This window comes from Camellia sinensis, chromosome 11 (assembly GCF_055761805.1).
Source record: "Camellia sinensis isolate YWXY chromosome 11, ASM5576180v1, whole genome shotgun sequence".
Taxonomy (NCBI): Eukaryota; Viridiplantae; Streptophyta; class Magnoliopsida; order Ericales; family Theaceae; genus Camellia; species Camellia sinensis.
In genome coordinates, this window is record NC_138971.1 from 92,269,365 (window position 1) to 92,292,370 (window position 23,006).

The 23,006-nt window shown below is 37.6% G+C and overlaps 1 protein-coding gene across 3 annotated transcripts; it reads left to right on the plus strand.

Annotated features, from left to right (window-relative positions):
* The first annotated feature begins 1,291 nt into the window (after positions 1–1,291).
* On the plus strand, positions 1,292–19,892 carry LOC114314844 (appr-1-p processing enzyme family protein). Of its 3 annotated transcripts, none has more exons than XM_028261350.2 (15): positions 1,292–1,434; positions 1,863–2,302; positions 3,437–3,514; positions 11,154–11,209; positions 12,152–12,271; positions 12,393–12,463; positions 12,761–12,854; positions 13,026–13,235; positions 15,758–16,009; positions 17,747–17,855; positions 18,074–18,141; positions 18,847–18,916; positions 18,996–19,070; positions 19,161–19,252; positions 19,547–19,892. In XM_028261350.2, exons 2-15 carry the CDS (start codon positions 1,991–1,993, stop codon positions 19,620–19,622), a joined length of 1,683 nt encoding a protein of 560 aa, XP_028117151.2. In that variant the 5' UTR covers positions 1,292–1,434; positions 1,863–1,990; the 3' UTR covers positions 19,623–19,892. The 3 variants fall into 3 exon arrangements, 2 of the variants coding, with proteins under 2 accessions (XP_028117151.2, XP_082750443.1); XR_014344240.1 differs by having other exon boundaries at positions 1,299–1,434; positions 18,840–18,916; XM_082894317.1 differs by having other exon boundaries at positions 1,433–1,529.
* Positions 19,893–23,006: the final 3,114 nt, after the last annotated feature.

Below are 23,006 nucleotides of genomic sequence, written 5' to 3' on the forward strand. Positions count from 1 at the left end.
ACACCACATTCACATATCGCCCGCGTACACCACACACATCAACAAACCCTTTGACCAACAATGTCAGTGGTAAAGCAACATAATAAATAACATTTGACACTAGCATACACATGCCACGTCCACACAACTTCCACACACACAAAAATTACTCCATCCCCACAACCAGATGCATGCGGTCCCCTCACACAAAGCACTTTTCCCTCGACAGTAAAAAACCCCACACCATAACTAATCCTTTTCACAAACAACTTCAAACACATACCCCACACTGCCACTACAAGTACAATTTTGCCTACGTTTCAAAACCAACCATAACTTTATTCAAACAACACAACAAACAAATACTCAGAAACACGCCATTACTGAAGAAATTAAAACGACAATCATACATACATATCATATTTGACTGTGCGGAGTAACACATACCATGATCGCCCCAAACCAAAATCCCTAACCACGTCAATATATAATGCTAAACATAAAATAATAACCCAATCCATTACCAACTTACCTGTGTCAGGCATTTCAAATACTTTTCCGTACCCCCGGCCAAACAAACCTCAGTCTAATCTGGAATGTTCGCAGGGCGACAACCAGTTCCACGGAATGTATTAGGGTTCTTGGCCACCACGAATAAACGATTTCGAACCCTAAGGATTCTTTTACGCATAAAACGAATGCGTCAAATATTTCCAAAATCAGGGTCGTTGGTTCCGCAATCAACGAAATTTGAATTTCAAATGACACAAGGGATGATCGTATCAGATTCTGCGTTTCACGTCGACACCCAAAAACGAAATCTTACAAACCCCCAAATACATCGAACAAACAGTTTAGAACGGCTTCGTGGGTCGGGTTACACGGTATCACGCGACCTGAAAACTGACCCACATCACTGGCAGCAACTAAAAAAAGGTATTAGTACATTTTGTAATTGTTACGAGACACACAATCACACCCCCATTGCCACAAACCCACGCGCGTCCCAAATACCCACCCCTAAATTTAAGGCCTCAATGGCAAATTGGTCAACATACACTCAACGGGACTAAACGGTTACAAAAAAAACAATTAGGATCATATGATCTATAAGATGGGAATATAGGATTTACTGGTCAGTTCCCCTTTTTTAAACATATATGATGATTTTTTTTATTTTTTATCTAAAATATTTAGTTCCGACAGAGGCCTAAACGTCGCAGTTAGTTGACACGGGTCCGACATGGCAAGACAGAGGCACGTGTCAAAACCACAGAAAAAGACAAAAAAAAAAAAAAGTAAAATAAAAATTGAAATATTAATGTGTCGTATTCAATTCTGGGCAAATGAGGAGGATTCTCGCAAGCTCATACTCATCAGGTCCAGCTAATTATTGTCTTTGTCGTCTCCAAAATCATTTGCCTTTACATTTGCCGCTTCACACCCTACAGACAGGTACATCTCTCTCTCTCTCTCTCTCTCCTTAATTTCTCGTTTAGATATCTGTACGTCGAAAATCCGCAAGCTTTCGATTAAATCTTCAAATTAGGGTTCGTATATGCATATTTACACATATTATGTATGTATATATACCATGTATGTATGTACTTGAGGGGGTATATTTGCATATGATGTTGTATTGGTCAATTCACAATGTTAATTGATTTTTTGATTGGTAAATTCGAGATGATCATGCAAAATTATGGTTTCAACATCGTCTTGATTGATTCGAGGAAATTAAGCTTGCTTTAGTTTATCTAATTTGATTGAAATTATGATCCTGGTTTTGTATTTGCTTTTATTTTGACTGTTTCTGGAGTTTGTTTTTCTGTATGTGGAAGCTGTAATTCATTAGCTTCTTTATTTTAATGTATATTTTGCAGGAGTGTTGAAGTTTCAGTAGTATGTTTCTGAAACTTGGGCTGTGAGTGTGAGGGTTTGAAGGAATTCATGTGATTGTGGGATTGTTAAGGGAAGTGAAGCTTTGGTTGGGAGGAGTTGGCTAAGAAAGATGTATCGGCCTGTGGCTGCCACCACTACTCGGGGTGGATTACCAACCGATAGTGGGGATTCTGTGGTGACACTTGACCAAGTTCCACGTTGGAGTGATGCTGAATACAGGTTTTCATATGAGAATGAAGATCATGCTTTCCCAAATTCATACTTTCCGGACCCTTTAACTTCTTCCTCAGGGGCAGAGACTAGTGGAAATGGGATGGTGCCCAGGTTTCCTGTGGATCATGAAATTAATTCCAAGATTTATCTGTGGAGGGGGTACCCTTGGAATCTTGAGGTGGATGCTGTTGTTAACTCCACAAATGAGGTGAGCTGTAATTATTTTCTAAAGCAGTGTTAGTTGTGCGATAAAAGATATATGTTTATTTTTAGAAACTGACGCCTTAAATGCCTACTTTTGCATGTGTGTGTCGCGTGGGCATTTTGACTTGTTTGACTGTGCTATAAAAGGGTTGCACCCCCTCAGTGCCTCTTTATTGATATTTCTTAAACTTGTAAAAATAAAATAAGGTAAACATGAGACCACTTGTTTTACTGAATTTGGATAAATGATAGAAGCATGAATGCAACATTTTGAGGTTTTGTTTCATAGGTTCTATATGTTGACTAAGCTTATAAAGCTCACCTTTCTAATTGTTTGTCTTGGACCTTGGAATCATGAATAATTATATAGCTTATCTGCACCTCCAAAGTTTTGAACTTTCTTCTTAAACACATCTTGCATGCAAAATAAGTGAGAGTTCTCTTCAGCTGTCTCCGATGTTCGAATTTGCGGCCCAAGGATGGAATGGGTACTTTTTCTTTATGTTATTTTGATGTATCAAATTTGAAAGTGGTGACAGAGTTGATCGTGTATTGTTAGTTGAAGTGAAGACCTTAGAGACCCAAAACATTGGTTTAAATAGTTATCCAAACCAAACCAAACAAAACTAAACTAAGCTTTGTGTTCCAATCAAGTGGGGTCGGCTAGGTTTAAATTAGTTATCCAAAAAACACAAAAATGGTTTAAATTAAATCTACCAGGGTGTTATTTTAAAGTTTCTTCCAAAGAAATTACAAAAATGTGCCCGCTTTTCAAATTGGATTTTATGATAGTTAAGTAGCCCGTTCATCATATTTGTCAGTGATGTACTTTTACCAAATAATGCAGTTCAGAGCTTCTCTGGAAAATTGTGCCACCCAAAATCATGCAATATTGACATATTTATTCAGTTCAGAATTCTGAATTTGTTGAAATAAATCATAATCTATTTAGCTAACTGCAACTTAGGGCCCATTAAATGCAGTAATGCACCTTAGGACCAGTTCTATTTCTTTCCATCACAACAGACTGCAAAGCATCCTTTAGTTCATCATCACATTAAGCATGTTGGGCTTAGATCACTGACAAACGAATGTATTTATTTTGTTCTGAGTTATTTTTCTATTGGGTGGTTGACAGAACCTGGATGAAGCACACAGCAGCCCTGGTTTGCATGCTGCAGCTGGGCCTGGTCTTGCAGAAGACTGTGCAACACTGGTATGTTATTTATATATCAGAAGACACTTTTACTCATTTTTTTCCCTTACTCTAGATTTCTTTCTTTGTTGCATAATGCAGATGCATATTTTGCATTAAACTTGAGAACTTAATGATTTCGCATATGTATGTGGATACATGATTTTAAAATATGGTTAAAAAGATAGTCGTTCTTGCAAAGATTGGACACACCGACACTAAAAAATTTAAAAAAATATAGGACACGACACATAAGGGATATGCTTAAAATATATAACTATATATATTATTTGTCATATATAACGATAAGCAATTGACATAAATATGAATATTTCATTCCAACATAATAATAAAATGTAGTGTAACTATAGTTGTTAAATCAAGAAACATATATTGTGAATCGAAATCTTAAATTTACGATTCGTGAATCAAATCGAGAATCGTTAAGATTTAGTATAAACTATAAAATAAAATAAAAAAATTAATGATGTTAATCTTATATATGAAAAAAAACAAAATAAATTGATTTTGACATATGTTATAAAATAGTTCTTATATAAGGAGATGATTATACTGTCTGGGAAGACATTGCCTTTATTGCAAGAGATGTGAGTCCAAATTCCGCTAACCATAAAAGTATTCAAAAACCACAATATAATTTCTCTTGATATTTAAAAAATGGACCTAGGAATCTTATATAGAGTATAATATTAAGAGAAAATTAAGTAGGATCCTTGAGAAATAATTATATGGAGTCCTTTAATTTAAAATCTAGAACACTTTAAAATGTGTGTATGTTTTTTGTTAAAAAAAGATTAAAAATAAATAAAAATTGTGGAACCATTGGGTTTAACTGATATGACCAATGTAATATTGGATTTATAATTGTTTCACTAAAATGGCCATAAATAAAACATTCATAGAAGATGTATTATGATGTTTATTTTTTAAGGAAAAAATGTTATGAACATGTTGGGTTTGACATGATCTAATTGGATCCTATTATTAAAAACCCTTTGATCATTATAAAAAATAACAATCCATGCATATGTATTTTTTTCGTATTGAACACTCTTAGATGTTGTATAATATCATTTCACTAAAAAAAATAGGTAAAAGGGTCGAATCTATTGGACATGATAGTTTTGAAAATTGCATGAATTGTAAAAAGTGAATCAAATTGTAAATTGTGCAGTTCACCATTGATTCTATCGTATGAAGTGTGGATATGAAAATGGAACATAATATTATTCAGATACCACGATACAACAATTTTTTTTTTAAAAAAAATAAAATAAATTAGAATATACAGGTATGACTATAATACATTGAAAAATATATATATATATATATATATATAATTTCTGGTATAATATTATACATGAGCTCAAAGAATAGTGAGAAACCAATATTTAGAAATTAGATATTAGCTAAGAAGCATGGAAACGGACAGGTGACATGACATAGATACAACACGGACACACCGACACTCTAATTTTCAAAAAAATGCAAGACATGACACATGAGGGACACATGGAATATATAATTTTATATATTTATTGTATGTTATATGTATGAATATATCATTCAAAGATAATAAAAAAAATGTAATGTGACACTAATTCCTATAAATTTATATGATTTTTGTTTTATTATTGTATTTTCAGTTGTTTTATTTAAACTTATAATTAGTTTCACTTGTGTCTAATCTTGTGTTTAAGTGATAGACATGTGTGTCCTCCAAGTGTTCAGAGAGTGTACGGGTCTTTAAAAAAAATTAAAAAATACAACATGTTTTAAAGAGTGTCGAACACGTGTTTGGTAAGTGTCCCAAGAATGTCGGTGTCCGACACGGAGACACGAATACATCACTTTCTTAGAAGTGTTCGTGCTTCTTAGGATATTAGTTTAAGAGCTATTAGTCAATTTAACTTTTTTCAATGGATATGTTAATTTGATAAAAGTTGAAAAAGTAGAGCACTACTTAAATTTCACTTTTTTCTTATTCGGTTAAGAAATAAGAAAATATTATTTTTTCTAACAATTATTGTGAGAATATATTCGTATATATTAGGTATTGTATATATTAGGCATGTTAGTGATGACTGTATTTCCTTTTTTGGTCCCATTCTTGTATTTCGTTTTTGGTTAGTCGTTAGGGTTATATAAACTAGTCTTGATGTAATTGATACACAAGTTGAATATATAGAAAAGCTTGCAGAAATCTTACATGGTATTAGAGTAAGGTTGAGAAACCCTAGCGCCATCGATCTCTTTTCTTCTCTCAGACGTGGTTGTTGATCGAAGCTCTTTGCTTCATCGATCGTCAGTCGCGAGTCTTCTCCTTGGCTCAATCTGGTTCGCGATCTCTCTATTTCTCTCAGACTTGGTTGTCCGTCGAAGCTCCTTGCTTCATTGATCGTCTGGTTCGTCTGGGGTTGATTCATTTGATTCGTGGCTCACTTGGTTCGATCTAATGCTCATCTATCCGTATTGAAGCTTCGAAGCTCCTTCCTAACCCCTGTTTCTCTCTCTGTGTTTATTCATGCTCTCTCTCAACTTCGACCTCATTCGTCTCTCTCTGGTTCTCAATTTGATTCGGTGGTTCTCATCACTGTTATCAAACTCTGCCTGGGTATTACGCTTGACACCCTATTTCAGATTTATTACACCAAAACCCCCAAAATTTTCTATTTATTATAATCTGCCCCAATCAATCCTATTTCAAATTTATTACACCAAAATCCCCAAAGTTTTCTGTTTATTATAATCTGCCCCATCAATTTTCTTCTCTTGGTGGTTCATTACAATGCCGGATGATAAGATTGCTAGGCCCGAAAATAGTTCACTGGCTTCAGATGAGTGTGCCTTCTGCCATCAGAGGGGTCATTGGACGTACCACTGTCTCAAGAAGGGACGTCTGCCTGCCACGTCTTCTCAACAGTCTCAAATCCAATCCCAAGCTCTTCTTTTGAGTACTTTTCGTCCCTCCGTCAGTACCACTGCATCTGCTCCGACTCTTGATCCTGACTTGGCTTCCTTCAGGGCTCAGATTAGTCAACTTCAGTAAATACTGTCTACATCCCGGTCCTCTTCGTCTGCTTCGGTTGTTTCCTCTCTTTATTCAGGTTTGCTTGGGTCTTCTTCAGGTATCTCTTCGTCTGTTTGGCTTTTTGACTCAGGTGCTTCTCATCATATGACTCCTCATCTCTCCTTACTTCAAAATTATATTCCCCCTCCCTTACCTATTACTGTTAATGCTGCTAATGGGTCTAGTATGTCTGTTATATCTGTTGGGTCTGTCTTATCGTCTGCTATGTTTGCTGTTTCTATTCCATCTGTCCTTTATGTTCCTCAGTTATCTGTCAGTTTATTATCTGTCAATCAGCTTGATGCCTCCGGGTTTGATATTATCTTTCTTCTTTTATCTGTTCTGTGCAAGATCGGATGTCTAAGCAGCAGATTGGGACTGGCCGCAGAGTTGGAGACCTATGTGGTGGAGAGCTTGCATCTACCTATGACAACTTCTTCAACTGCTTTTTCCTCTTTTCAGTTAGATTCTCTGTACAATCCTTTCTATTTATGGCATTTTAGATTAGGACGTTTGTCTGCTGACCGCTTACGGTCTTTAGCTCAGTCAGGTATATTAGGTTAAGTTTCTCCCAGTGAACTTACTGAATGTCAAGGGTGTAAACTTGCCAAAATGACAGCCTTACCTTTCCGTAACAGTACTTCTATATCTGCTACACCGTTTTCTTTAGTTCATACTGATATCTGGGGCCCTTCTCCTGTTCTCACCAAGGGAGGTTCTGCATACTATGTGTCATTTGTTGATGATCCGTTACACTTGGGTTTATCTTATGACTCATAAGTCTGATTTTTATCAGATATACCGTACCTTTCAGCCTATGATTACTACTCAGTTTGGGTCTACCATTAAAGTTTTACGATCTGACTTGGGTGGGGAATATTTTAAAAATGAGATTTGTGAGTATTTGGCCAATTTGGGTACCATTCATCAAACTTCCTGTACAGATACACCTGCCCAAAATGGTGGAGCCGAGCGCAAACACCGTCATCTCCTTGAGACAGCTAGGTCTCTTCTTCTCTCTGTCTCAGTTCCGGCTCTATTCTGGGGGGAGGCAGTTCTTACTGCTGCTTTTCTTCTCAACTACATGCCTACTCGCCTTCTTTCTGGTCGGTCTACTTATGAGGCTTTGTTCTCCCAAATTCTTAACTATTCCCTTTTTTGTGTGTTTGGGTCCGTCTGTTTTGTCCTCCTTCCCCATAAGGATCGGACCAAACTCAGTGTCTGGTCTGTCTTGTGTGTTTTTTTGGGTTACAGTCTTACTTAGAAAGGCTACCGCTGTTACGACCCTGTCTCTCGTCGCCTCTATATCTCTCGTCATGTTGCCTTTCTCGCACGTCTATCTTACTTTCAGCTTCCCCCTCTCACTACTCCCGTTTCTAAAGAGGATTTGGTTCACATCGTCCCATTTCCTTCTGAGGTCCCATCAGATGAGTATATTGCCACTGTTCCTTCTGAGGTCATTCCTACTTCTCCATCTACGTCACCTATGGCTTCTTCTTCTCCTTCGGCTACTTCTTCCCCTCCATTGTTGGCCTATTCTCATCGCAAGGCTCCCCCCCCACCAGTTGTCTCTACTCCTGTTGTTGCTCCTTCTGCTTCTGACGACTCTGATCCTGCTGCACACCGCTATCCTCCTCGTGAGCGTCATTCTCCAAATAGGTTGGGTTTGTCTAATACTTGTTTTTTTGCTTCCTATCGTATTTTTTTGTCTGTTATTCTCTCTTTTTCAGAACCTCAGTCTTACAAGGAGGCCTGTCAGGATCCTCATTGGGTTTAAGTTATGGAAGATGAGTTGTCTGCTTTACAAAAAACTCGTACTTGGGAGTTGGTTCCTTTGCCTGCTAGTAAGAATCTGGTTGGTTGCGAATGAGTCTACAAAGTCAAGACTCGTTCTGATGGTTCTCTTGAGCGCTACAAAGCTCGTCTGGTTGCCAAAGGTTTCTCACAGGAGTATGGTATTGATCATGAGGAGACATTCGTTCCTGTTGCCAAGATGACTACTGTCTGTACTTTGATTTCTGTCGCTGCTGTTCATTCTTGGCCTCTTTATCAGATGGATGTTAAGAATGCTTTTCTTAATGGCCATCTCACTGAGGAGGTTTACATGCGTCCTCCTCCTGGCCTTCACCATTCTTTTGGACAGGTTTGTCACCTTCGGTGTGCTCTATATGGTCTAAAGCAGTCTCCTTGTGCTTGGTATGATCGTTTTCAGACCGTTGTTTCCGAGCTTGGGTTTCATCCTTCTGCTTCCGACTCTGTTTTGTTTTCGAGACATACCTCGGCTGGTTTTGTTGCTCTCCTCCTCTATGTGGATGATATGATCATCACTGGCTCTGACTCTTCTGCTATCTCTGAGGTCAAGTAACATCTCTTCCACACCTTCGAAATGAAGGATCTGGGACCATTGCGGTATTTTCTTAGAATTGAAGTTGCTTCTTCTCCCAAGGGCTACTTTCTGTCTCAGGCCAAATATGCTAATGAGGTTCTTCACTGTGCCCGTCTTACTGACACTAAGATTTCTGATACCCCCATTGAGCTTAATGTGAAGCTTAACACTACTGATGGTGTCCTCCTGGATGTTCCTACTTTGTATTGCGAGCTTGTGGGCTGCTTAGTCTATTTGACAGTTACTCGCCTTGATCTTGTCTATACTGTTCATGTGGTTAGCCAATTCGTTTCTGCTCCCCGCTCTCCGCATTGAGCTGCTTTGGTTGGGATTCTTCGCTCTCTTCGAGGTACTATCTTTCAAGGCTTGTTGTTGTCTTCTACTTCTTCCTTGGCTTTGGTGGCTTATGCTGATGCTGATTAGGCGGGTGATGTGACTGATCGTAAGTCCACTTCTGGTTTCTGTCTGTTTCTTGGTGATTCCTTGATTTCTTGGAAAAGCAAGAAACAAACCGTTGTTGTCCGTTCTACTGCCGAAGCTGAGTACTGTGCTATGGCTCATGCTACTGTTGAGGTTGTCTGGCTTCGTTGTCTCCTCTTTGACTTAGGTGTTCCTCAGTCCTCTCCGACCTCTCTCTACTATGACAACCGAAGTGCTATTCAGATTGCCCACAACACTGTTTTCTATGAACGAACGAAGCACATTGAGATTGATTGTCACTTCATCCGTCAGCACCTCCAGTCTGGTTCTACCTCGCTTCCTTTTGTCCCTTTGGCTCTACAGCTTGCTGACTTCTTCACCAAGATTCACACCACTGCTCGTTTTCGGTTTCTTCTTGACAAACTCTCCGTGTTTTCAGCTAAGACACCTTGAGTTTAAGTGGGGGTGTGAGAATATATTCGTATATATTAGGCATTGTATATATTAGGCATGTTAGTGATGATTGTATTTCCTTTTTTGGTATTTCCTTTTTTGGTCCCATTCTTGTATTTCCTTTTTGGTTAGTCGTTAGGGTTATATAAACTAGTCTTGATGTAATTGATACACAAGGCCTCGTTTGGGAACCCTCCCTCTTAGCCAAAAAGTCAAAAAGTTACTAAATTAGCCAAAAAGCCAACAACCCATACCAAAAAGTCAAAGATTTTCTTTTCTCTTTACTTTTTGCACATCTTTTCGTAAAAAGCCAAAAAGCCAAAAAGTCATGCCAAACATACTAGTTTTTTTTAGCTCATATTTTAGCCAAATAGCCAAAAAGTTACTAAATTAGCCTGTTCCCAAACGAGGCCTGAATATACAGAAAAACTTTCAGAAATCTTACAATTATATTCTAATAAGATGCATAAATTATTACAATTTCAATTTCATAATAGTTTGGTACTTGAACTAGTGTTTCTGAAAAGTATCCAATAGTTATCAAATTGACATCAAGGATACATATCAGGTATGTATCAACTAGTATCTGAGTATCAGTATCTGATATCGGTAAGATACAAATACGACCCTCTTTTAGAAGTATCCTTGCTTCATAGATTCTATCCTAAAATAGATTAGCCCATAGATTTGAATTGATCTATGCTTGAATTGTGAACTGAATCATGAATTGAATTGCAAATTGTACAATTTTGACTCATAGATTTGTATTAATCTATGTAGGAATAGCGAATTGAATCGCGAAATCGTAAGATTCTGATAAAAAAGAATATAATACTAATTTATAAAGTCTAAAGGAGGAGAATATGTATAAATTTAATTTAATATAATTTATATTATTTGGATTCTAAGTTATTTTATTTAAACTTGTAATGTGTTTCATGTGTGTCTAGAATGATAGACACATGTTCTCCAAGAGTCTAAAGTGTGTCCAAGTTTAGCAATTTTTTTTAAAATAGTAGGACAGGATTGGAAGTAAGTCCAACAAGTGTCAAGTAATGGCTGATGAATGCCATGTCATGTTGGTGTCCAACATGACACACAACTTTCTTTGAAGTTTCCGTGTGTCTTAGGTCAAACATTCCAGTGTTGTTAAGTGAGAATTTTTTTAAATGCTTTTTAAAAAATCTGAAATGAAGCAAGTTGGATCAAGCTATTGTGGTAAGTATTAAAGATGGAACATAATGAAAATACTTAATAAAAAATGTCCAGAGCTGAAATGGATTGGTTTGGTGTACTTTGTTTCTTCATAGGGTGGCTGTCGAACAGGGATGGCGAAAGTTACTAATGCATATGACCTTCCTGCAAGGTGAGTCCATGGTTTATCTCTTCCAGGTAGTTTACTTGTAATTTATGCAACTTCATTTTCATATTTACATTAATTATGGAGAAAAGCAGTAATGCATTGGAGTATTATTCTAAATGGTCACTCCTGCATCAGAGTATTATTCTAAATGGTCACTCCTGCACTCTGTTTTACTTATCATTGTGCTTAGGGAACCAGGAATTTCATATTCAACCATGGAAAGTTGCTATTGTTCTTTTGTTTCTTGAGTTTATCAGACTTGCCCTCTGTCTTTTACCATGTTGTATGGTGTCTTAGAGATCATCCTGCATACTGGTGGTTGTTTACAAACCAAATTGACTTTGTATTAGATTATTTTTGGGAATCTTGTTTGGTCCTTTTTGCACCATGTACATGGTTTGTTTTTTGAATTTGAATAAGTGGATTAGCATGTCTCTGTTATTTTTTGCTTTGTCTTTATAAATGAGGCAGAGGAGCCATCCTGTTTTATGTCGTGAGGGTTTCTTGTTTGCAAGAGTTGCTTTTATTATATTGAAGAAGCTAGAATTGTGTACCCTTTTAGCCTGTTCCTTGCATGGTCCTAGTAAAGAGACATTAATTCGTATGATCATTTGAAACTGGGACCTGTTACTCGCCAATTTGCCATCCCAAATCATTCAGCATGCACATGTTTTCACTGCATGATGTCATAGTTAATATAGCCTTTGGCCTTATGCTAACAAGAGTTAGTTGAATGTGAGATTTTTTAGGTTGTACCTGAGGCATGTTTCTTATTTTGAAATTTTCATGCTGAACTGATCACTTTATCATCCTTGATGATGTGACACCAACCACTATTCATGTGCTCTGTTTATAAGTACTGATGGAAAACAATGAACTTGATTCGTGATATTTTGATATACAAAATCTTTGACTTAATTACGGAATTACATTTCTATTTTTTAGGAGGGTTATTCATACTGTGGGTCCCAAGTATGCAGTAAAATATCATACTGCTGCAGAAAATGCTTTGAGTCATTGCTATCGGTCTTGCCTTGAACTTCTCATTGATAATGGGCTTCAAAGGTTTGTTGGTTGACAGCCTACCACCTCTGCCACATCCTTTTCTTTATTTTATCTCTGTTTATCTCTTTGGTTTCATTTTTGTCAAACTAAATTTACTATCTTATAACATCTGTGAATGCAGCATTGCTATGGGATGTATATACACCGAGGCAAAAAATTATCCTCGTGAACCTGCTGCTCACGTGGCAATAAGTGAGATACTTTCCTATGTGCTATTACAATTCTTTACTTAGTTCTGGTAGCATGAATGCGTGCTCATTCATGCATGCCGTTGTGAAAAATATTTCAATGGCTATTATTCTTTTCGTTGACATCTACATCATGTGCATGCTATGTTCATTGTATGCATCTGTAAAGTGTAGATGATCTATGCATGTATGACTTGTACCTTTACGTATGGCAGTAGATATTTTGTTTTTGAAATTTTTATTTGGAAGTTTGAGTGTTTCTTCTTTCAATCCCTATCATCAAAATTATCTCTGTTTTTAGGAACTGTGCGACGGTTTCTTGAGAAACAGAAACATAAAATAAAGGCTGTTGTTTTTTGTACTACAACGTCATCTGATACCGAGATATATAAACGGTATGTTATTTTTCTGTTTGTTTGTATTAACTAAGGCAATGCAGGTGTCTTACTTTTTTGTAAGTTGATATGAGACCTTTCTAGGGCTAATGGCATTAGAATGATATAATTTTGTTTGTTGTTAATTACTATATATGTTGTAACTCAATTCCCTCGTATTTCAAAATGCAGATTGCTTCCGCTTTATTTTCCTCGGGATAAACTTGAAGAGGAAGTAGCTATGGCAAAGCTTCCTGCAGATGTTGGGGATGAAAATGGCGAAACAGCTATAGATGAACGAAAAATCAGAATAAAGCCTTTGCCTGATGTGAAAAAGACCGTCTCTAAACCACTTCAAGCATCAATGGATCTTCCTGTTAGTGATGTTGGCTTGACGAGACGGTCAGTGAAAAAAGTTTAATCTCTCTTCTGTTTTATTTATTTTTTTCAGTGATGAATAAAGATTGCTTGATTTTGCGTAGATATTGGAAATTTGGAATAGTCATTATTAAGCTGAATTGGTTTGCTTGTCAATTGTCATTCAGCATAATCTCTGTCTGATTTGTAACACATTTTGTTCTTTATGTTTAAAAGTTATGGCTGTTGGTTTATTAGTGAATCATGATCTCATTGTTGAGTATTGTGTTACAATGTGAGTAGATTGTTAATATTACAATTTTTATCCCCTACTAAGTACACCTAGTTTAGCGCCCATTGCATAGGGGTTTGGGAGCGATAGATTGGATACAAACCTAACCTTTTGCATAATTTGCACAAAATGGTTGCTCTAAAGCCATGTTACATGGACTCGGGTATGAGTGTCGAGTGTGGGTATGAATCTAGAGGTCGGACTCATCAAACCATAAATTCAAGGGTACGCAGACTCGGCAAAAAGATGTCATATTTTTATATTTTTAATTAAGTGTGTGAGATAAAATAGTGTTACAGTGTCAAAAATACATTTATAGCAATTATACAACAATATGTACATATAATAATAGTGTTAAATACAATTGTATAAGAAGTGTTCGATGAAAAGTGGCCGGCATATATTCCATACCCTTGTCCGAGTGTCGGGTGTCCGATACGGGGATTTGATTTATTTTGAAGAGTTCGTGGTGCAATGCTCTGAAGTTCAAGCCCACAACCCCATGGTTAGTAGGCCGAGTTTTAACCACTAAACCAATGGCGCCAGTCTTGACAATTTTTATCCCCTATTCGGAAATGTGACAAGGCCAAAAAGAATATGAGTCTTGGTGGTGAGAATTAGATATATGGCCCTAGATGGACCGTGTAGCCAATCACATCTGCTTGCAACTTGAGATTTGTTGAGTTGACTAGAGTTAGTGTTAGCATTTTTGAAAAGTCACACAGTCCGTTTAACGATTTGGATTTGCTTTGCCCTTCTTGTTGTCATTTTTAAAATTGATGTAGTCTTAATGAGTTGCCCACCTAGGTTGAGACTGACTGTATACCCGTCACACAAAACATTTATAGGCTTCTGGTGATCTTGCGACATTTGGGAAGAGGTCATTTGGTCAAGAGATTGAGATGACTAATGAGAGGTCTGAAATATGAAGTCTCAAGAAAGGAACTTGCACGGACAATGAACAAGATGGGGTGATGGGTTCACCATGATAAATTTGTTTGTAGTGTTTGGATGAAGGGAGACTGAAAATGGGAGAGACTAAGGTCATTCTAGCTCTAAATGTGGGTTGCCTAGGCTGCACAATGATGTGCTGTATTAATTTCATTAAGACTTCCCACTGATCTTTTAAAGGTTGTTTGATGGCAAATATCACTCTCTTTTTTTCCCACTATAGAGTGTGCAGTGTCTTGGGAAATAAAAAGGGTATCAGAGTTACATTTAGTTTGCAAGGAATTATTTCTGCATTTGCTGCTTTTTCCCCTTCTGATGAGAATCAACAAATTCTCCCAACCAATAGTTTTATTCAAAAAAAGGGGAGATTTTTATTGGTAATTTTTCCTTGAATGTCAGGGAAAACTTCTGCTTTGAGCTCTTCCAATAGATCTATTAAAGATCGATATAATTGCTAACCGCCTCATTTTTTTTGTTTTGTTTTGTTTAGAGGAGTATGCGATTAATTCTACTAATTTTTAGTTTTAAGAAATTATGCGGTGATGTTTCCTTGACTTTGGGGCAAAAGTGGGCTAATTTTTCCGTTCATTAATTTTCTTGGATAAATGACAATATCTATCCAGGTGTTGATTCTGCTTTTTGAAGATTTTGGCATCATTAATTTGCTTTATTTTGTGTCTGTGTGTTTGCAATGTGTACCAGCCCTCTTTGGGTGGGGGTGGCTCACTTCTTTGCAACACTTTCAGTTGCATGGATTTCACTCATGCTGAATACTTTGGTGGTTCAAAGGATTGCAATTTGGAGACGACTGTGGTACTGGTATGATATAATTGTACGGTCTAAATATAGTTGTGCTGATAATCTTGGATACCATTCTTGTTGAGGTACCATTCCAATAAATGTGGGGTGGAGGGTTTATTTTATTATTCCCTTCTACATCTACATGTCGGCGATAGGGAAGTCAGGTGTAACATTGCCCAGATTAATGTTGGACTTACAAGCCATTGCTCCTCACCGTACTACAAAATTGTGTAGTAGTACTCAACAGACTTTCCCTTTCCCTTTTTTGATTTGTAGTGTTTTCTTTTCATTTTTGATTTGCATTTTTTAGGGAAGTTCAAAACAATTTTTATCACTAAAGCAAGAAAAGTGTGACTAAATGTACTGATCACTTCCTTGTCAAACAACTTGATGTTTATGTAATTGTGAGGTTTCCATATGCTTGCATATCTTTTGTGCCCCATTGTTCCCTCTCTCTCTCTCTCTGCAAAATTTATTGTTCTTTTTCCACTAACTGAACTTACTGGAAGATTGTTCTGAACAGGAACTCATCATATTTGGATTCATATATAGATCCTGCTTTCATGTCCCTGATTAAGGATCCAGATCAACGACGCAAGGAACAATGGGAAAAAACTGCTCAAGCACGGAGTGGATGGAATTGTGCTAAAATACTTGGATATGGTGACCTTGGGGGACCTCCATTGTCTGCTGCTGAAGAATACTCGCTTCATTCTAGATATCTTGCTAAAGCAAATTCTGTTAACCTTTCTGAAATTGCAGAAATGAAAATAGTGTAAGCACATGTTGGTTGTCATTTTTGTGGTAGTAATAGACCACTTGTAAGCTATGAAGCATGGACAGGGAAAAATTAGCGCCGTGGCGGTGTCGGACACGCCGGGGACACGTACAGGACACGCCATCTGCCATGTTCCTTTAATTTAGTTGTTTTTCTTATAGGGGACACGCGTGTCCAGATCTAGACACGGCGTGAGACATAACAAGGAGGGAGAGACAAAGGAGAGAGAGTGTGAAGGAAGAGAGTGAAGAGACTAACCTGTTGCGCGATATCATGTTTGATCGAAGCTCCATCCAGCCGATCTAGTCGAAAGCTCCATCCAGTCGAAGATTGAAGATCAAAGACCTCTAGTCGAAGTGCCATCCAGTCGAAGATCGAAGCTCCATCAGTCGATCGAACAATCGAACACCGCAGACGATCACGATCTGTCTCTCTCTCTATCTCTCGCCTTCTCTCTCTCCCTCGCTTCTGTCATTTTATCTGAGTTAGGATTTAACTATTATATAATAACTATTATTATATATTATATAATAGTTATTATATAACATATAATATATTTATAAGATAATATATACTTATACATATTAATAATAAAAAAAAATAAATACATGTATGTAAATAAAATTAAAAAATTAATTGGAACACATTATTTAAAAAATATAATAAATAAATAAAATAATTAATGTGTATTAAACTAAAAATATTTATAAAAAAATTAAAAAAATTGCCATGTCCCCTGCCGTGTCCGTGTCCGTGTCCGTGTCCGTATGCGTGTCCATGTCCGTGTCCGTGCTTCATAGCTTGTAAGATTGTTAATTATTGGAATTATCAAATATTTAGTTTTTTGGTGACAAAAAAACTTGCTTATAAGTATATAAATTTTCAGAAAAAAGACATGCACATATTTTTAGGGCATTTAATTTTGTTTTTAGAAATGTTCTTTACATCTTATTGAATTGATTAGATATCTTCTAATCTACTTCTTTAATACTTTGGGATTATATTAGTAGTTTTTTCTTTGATATAATATGCCACATTCTTCTATTGTAATTATTAATATCGCAGAATTTTTTTTTTCCAAAACCTATTTATGTTTGACTAATAGCAACATGGAAAAAGGTTTGTGTGGTAATGATTAGATTGTTAAGTTGTGTTAGAATAACTGTTAGAATAACTGTATAGAGAAGGGGAGAGAATCAATTATGTATATATTGATGTTATTATTGATTGATTTATATTGATATCAATTACAATGATTCATGATTCCTATATATAGAAGAGGGTGAGTGTGTAGTAGGTAAGGAGTAGGTGAAGTGGAGGTGGTAGTGGTGTAGTGGGTTAGGTTTAGTGGAGTAGGTGAGGTGGTAGTGGTGTAGTGGGTTAGGTTTAGTGGAGTAGGTTTAAGTGGGTGAAGTAGGTGGTGGAGAGTAGGTGGATTTTAACAAGTTGTTTGAAAGGGTTACTTATATTACCTAAATTCTAACAATTCCACTTGATGTTTGGCTATAATAAAATAGTCCAGATGCATATTGAGGTCTCTTTATTTTGAGTCTTACAAAGTTATTTGATTGAAATTGTAAAGTAACAAAAGATGAAGGGTAATCTTGGAAAATATTAGTGTAGAGCCCTTGTCCTGCGGAAGTCCTTGCAATTTTTCAAGCATTTGTTTCAGCCAAACTAAATGCATTGCACAAGGACAGCAAGAATTTATATAGCACTTTATTTCTGTTTCAGTTACCGTGGGGGGGTTGATAGTGATGGTCGTCCAGTGATGGTTGTTGTAGGAGCACATTTTTTGCTGCGATGTCTTGATCTGGAGCGATTTGTGCTCTATGTAGTAAAGGTAAAGGGACTCTCTCCTGCTTCAATTGGCACAGTTTGCAGCTGAATTTATTTTAACAAATTTTGGAGTGATCTTTGGCATCGGAACCTCCATGTTACTCTTTGTTTTGCATTTGTTCTTGAACTGTGGTGGATTATTGACTCCGGTGGTTCATATACTCAATTCTTTAGTATTGCCAGTTAGAAGTTGGGTAAATTGTTCTCATTTTTAAATTTCAGGAGTTTGAGCCCTTGATACAGAAGCCTTATACCATTGTTTACTTCCACTCTGCGGCATCTTTACAGATGTAAGTAGTGTGTATTTCTTTTGTAGTTCTTGTTGACTTCCACGTCACAGTTGCTTCAGGTAAAACACATGTTATTCTCCGACCAATCAATGTGAAGTACTGTGCAATTCAAATGATTCTCTAATAGCATTATGTGAATCAGTAAGTTTTATAAATAAAATTTGCTGCTTCTTACTATAAAACGGAAGTTAAAGAGGGTTGGGTTTGTTTTATGGCATATGTGCTAGGAAACACATGGCTTCTGTGATGTAAGGTGCTAGAGAAATATTTTATTTTATTTTATGTTTATTAATGCAGTAGCATCTCCTTAAATTGTGGGCTAAATTAGATAACTAAGACTCCTGAAGATAATGAATTCTGGCACATGCCAAATATTAGTTTATTCTTAAAGTGCCATATCTTTGAAAGATGGCAACAAGTCGCAAGTGAAGTGCATTAGTGGAGCTTTTAGCCTTAGTGGGTGTTTGGGAAGTTGCTATTTTAGTAGGTTAAAATTTTTGTGTTTGGAAAAATAGTTAGATTTTTTTGTAGTTGGATATGATGTTTGTGAGAGAAAAAATGAAATGATTATGGTTTGATGTGACATTTTGTCTTATTGACTATTTTAGCTTATTTTGTCATTTTGTGGATTTTAGCCCAAAAAACCAAAAAAAAACCGTTGCCAAACACCCTCACCTTTTGATTTTTGCTTCTTGGAGTAAATAGGCAACCAGACCTTGGATGGATGAGGAGATTACAACAGATACTTGGTCGCAAACACCAACGTAACCTTCATGTAAGTTTTTTTTTTTAATCCAATAAAAAAAAATTGCATTTCTGCTTTCTAAAGTTTAATCTCCCTGTTTGCAATGTAGGCAATATATGTTCTTCACCCGACATTTGGACTGAAGGCTGCAATTTTAGCTCTGCAAATGTTTGTAGATAGTGTGGTATGTTGACCCCTCATTAATTGATGATTGGAGCATGAACCTAGTTACTCCTCTTTCAGTGAGCTTATTCAATTTTGGGGAATCCTGTAGGTGTGGAAAAAAGTGGTATATGTTGATAGGCTTTTGCAGCTATTCAGATATGTTCCTCGAGAGCAGCTGACCATCCCTGACTTTGTGTTTCAGTTGAGTTTTCTGTGCTTCTTATTCTCCTTTTTATTTAATTTTTAAAATTCTGATTTGGGGCTCCCCGGAGATGGTTGGGTGCTATAGTAGCCATAATTATTAGGGTTAACCTTGTTATTTTTGGTGTTGTCCTAGTCGGTTGCTTGGCCTTGCTAGAAGACTGATTTTTGTGATCAGAACTTAACCGTTGGTTGCATTGTTATTAGGACAACAATTTTGCTCAGCAGTGACGATGAAGGAAATGGGAATCATTTTTAATTCCAAGTTTTCAATATATTTGTGTTAATATGCAGGCATGATTTGGAAGTGAATGGAGGGAAGGGCGTAATTGTGGATCCCAGAACAAAATACGTATATCATCGACCATAGTTATTGCATTTCAAAATTGGAGCAAGTGATTGAGCAGCAGACCTTTAGGATTGTGTTTTCTTCATTTCTTTTCATTTCATCGTGCGAGGATATTGGGGTTGTGATGCAGTGTTATTTATGTACAAGTTAGATCTCAATTCTTTTTTTTCTCCCATTATGTTTTTTTGTTTTTGTTTTTTTGTGTTTATATATTTTTCTAAATTATTTTTGGAACGGTGTTCTGTATTATGTTTGTAGATGGAAATAAAGGTTGTTTTTATCCCCTTGTAATTTCTTGTGCCTTGGGTGAGTCACTACAAATAATTCAAAATGGATTGAGCATATTACTGAAACTGATACTGTTAAAATCTACCTACTCTCCACCTACTTCACCCACTTAAACCTACTCCACTAAACCTAACCCACTACACCACTACCACCTCACCTACTCCACTAAACCTAACCCACTACACCACTACCACCTCACCTACTCCACTAAACCTAACCCACTACACCACTACCACCTCCACTTCGCCTACTCCTTACCTACTACACACTCACCCTCTTCTATATATAGGAATCATGAATCATTGTAATAGAAATCAATATATCAATCAATAATAATACATACAATTTATTCTCTCTCTTTCTCTATACATTATTTCTTACATGGTATCAGAGCTGGTTTAAAACCTAGTATTTTCGCTTCCCCGGCGGGCGGCAACCTCACCTTAGCCGCCCGCCGGACCTCAACCTATTCCGCTGATAAAATCAACAAAGATTTGTGCAACTGTAGTCATGTGTGAGGCTGATGGAGAAGAATTCTTCACCTCATATGACGAGACAGTCTGGAACTGGAAACACTGCAACATTCTGCTCTGGAATTCTGCAGCAGCTAGATTATAGCTTGGTTGAGTGCCAAGCTTTGGTTCTTCCACCCACTCTTGAACTTGCCCAGCAAAGTGTGAAGGTTCATGCTTGTGTTGGAGGGACTAGTGTGCGCGAAGATCAGCGCATTCTCTCCAGTGGGGTTCATGTTGTTGTTGGTACTCCTGGTCGTGTGTTTGACATGTTGCGGAGACAATCACTTCGCCCTGTTTACATCAAAATGTTTGTCTTGGATGAAGCTGATGAAATGCTGTCACGAGGTTTTTTAAAAATCAGATCTATGATATTTTCCAGTTGCTGCCACCCAAAATCCAGGTTGGGGTGTTCTCAGTTGCTGCCACCCAAAATCCAGGTTGGGGTGTTCTCTGCCACAATGCCACCAGAGGCTCTTGAAATCACCAAGAAATTCATGAATAAGCCTGGAAAGAGAAAAAGCTCATGCTAGGATTTGCGAAGTGATTCGCTGCAGGAATTTTGGCTTTGGATGAAACCCTTACCATACTCCACTCATTCTCTCCAACTGTTCTAACTTTTTATTTTTATTATTATTATTATTATATCAAATAATCAATGCACTCATGTTCCCCACTAACAGTGTCCACTTTTGACCCAAACCATTTTCAATCCATCATTTCTCCTTCACCTTTTGCACCCCACTCACCGACTCTCTCTCCACTTTATCACATGGGTTTGTCCCTCTCTCTCCTCCATTTGATTTCAAAAATCACTTATTTTTATTTATTTTTTCCAAGTCACTTTTCCTCTTTTTTAAATACCCCACTTTATTTTGAAACAATCGCACTGATGTTTTTCATATAATCCATCTATAAATATTTTTTATCTATTTTCTTTCTCCCTTGTTTTCTTTCATTTTATTTTTATTTTTTCAACAAAACACTCCCAAAACAAAAACAAAAACAAAAAAAAAAAAAAAAAAAACAACAACAACAACAACATTTTACAAACTTGTCATTTCTTCATGCCGGGGATCAACCCCGATCAACATTTTACACCATAAAAAAAATAAAAAATAAAAAATAAAAATAAAAAAACACAAAACAAAACAAAACACAACCAACACAAATCGGAACAGTGGGATTTTTCTTCTCGCCTATTCCTCTGGTCTTTTCTTCTTGCCACCGTCTTGGGCGGCCCTTGCCGGTGTTGCCTCCGTGTTTCCCACTCCACTGGGCATGATCACTACTCCCTGCTCCTCCACTGCAGCATATGGCGGCCCTCCAAATCGGAACATAAAACTGGCCTTCCGTTTCAGCTCCTTGTTTTCCGCCTTTAGCACACTTATCTCTGCTCGCGCATCCTTATACATGCGTTGGAGCAGAGCCAGTTGGGCGTTTAACTGCTGCACCTCATTTGTCCTACTCTGCAGCCGGTTCGACAAATTTGTAACCGCAGTCATGGTTTCCACACATGACTTCAAGGTATACTGATTGGCCTCCACATCCGACTGCACCGCCATTTTTTGCTCCACCGACCGCATCGGAAAGTTCAACGGAGCAAAACCAGAGGTGTTTGGTTGAGGTTCACTGGCCACCGCACCAGTTATTTCTCTTGTGGACTCGTTCAGTTCTGGAAAGAGCGTGAGCAGACCACGGGAAGAGGAGGCCATGTTCTGGGTAGCTGGACGGGAAGAAGAGGCCATGTTGCTGAGTGTTTCAGAGACGGGTTGGTTACAGAGTATTACAGAGTTTCTTTCTCAGCAAAGGAAGAGTTGTTTTCAGAGGATTTTCAGAAGTTTTTTTGTCTGCCTCAGCCTGAGCATCAACCTTGGTTAAATAGCGAGGCAGCCACGCGTATCGCGCGCCATTTGACGCCAGACGACAAACGGGCGCGCCAGTCAAGGCACTCACGTGCCTCGTCATCATGTCCGGCACACCTTTTGATGAATTGGGCACGCCTTTTGATGGCACGCCTTTTTATGGATTGGGCACGCCTTTTGATGGCACGCCTTTTGAAAGATTGGGCACACCTTTTGAGGGTGCGACTTTTTAGGGGTCCGACAAGACTCTGTAAACTGTCCCGACATTGATTCCGGTTAGTTTCTACAAGGGTCCGACAAGACTCTGTAAACTGTCCCGACATTGATTCCGGTTAGTTTCTACAAGGGTCCGACAAGACTCTGTAAACTGTCCCGACATTGATTCCGGTTAGCTCCTTTATGGGTCCGACAAGACTCTGTAAACTGTCCCGACATAGATTCCGGTTAGTTTCTACAAGGGTCCGACAAGACTCTGTAAACTGTCCCGACATAGATTCCGGTTAGTTTCTACAAGGGTCCGACAAGACTCTGTAAACTGTCCCGACATTGATTCCGGTTAGTTTCTACAAGGGTCCGACAAGACTCTGTAAACTGTCCCGACATTGATTCCGGTTAGTTTCTACAAGGGTCCAGCAAGACTCCGTAAACTGTCACAACAACTGTCACCACATTGTCTGCTACAACGGTCCGACATGACCCCATAAACTGTCTTCTACAACGGTCCGACATGACCCCATAAA

Bases quoted from the DNA above. Each gene is read 5' to 3' on its own strand.
- LOC114314844 (XM_028261350.2), top strand. From the start codon at position 1,991: ATGTATCGGCCTGTGGCTGCCACCACTACTCGGGGTGGATTACCAACC. The intron at 16,010-17,746 runs GTAAGCACATGT...TTTCTGTTTCAG, and splicing joins ATTGCAGAAATGAAAATAGT to TTACCGTGGGGGGGTTGATA. The intron at 19,071-19,160 runs GTATGTTGACCC...GGAATCCTGTAG, and splicing joins AAATGTTTGTAGATAGTGTG to GTGTGGAAAAAAGTGGTATA.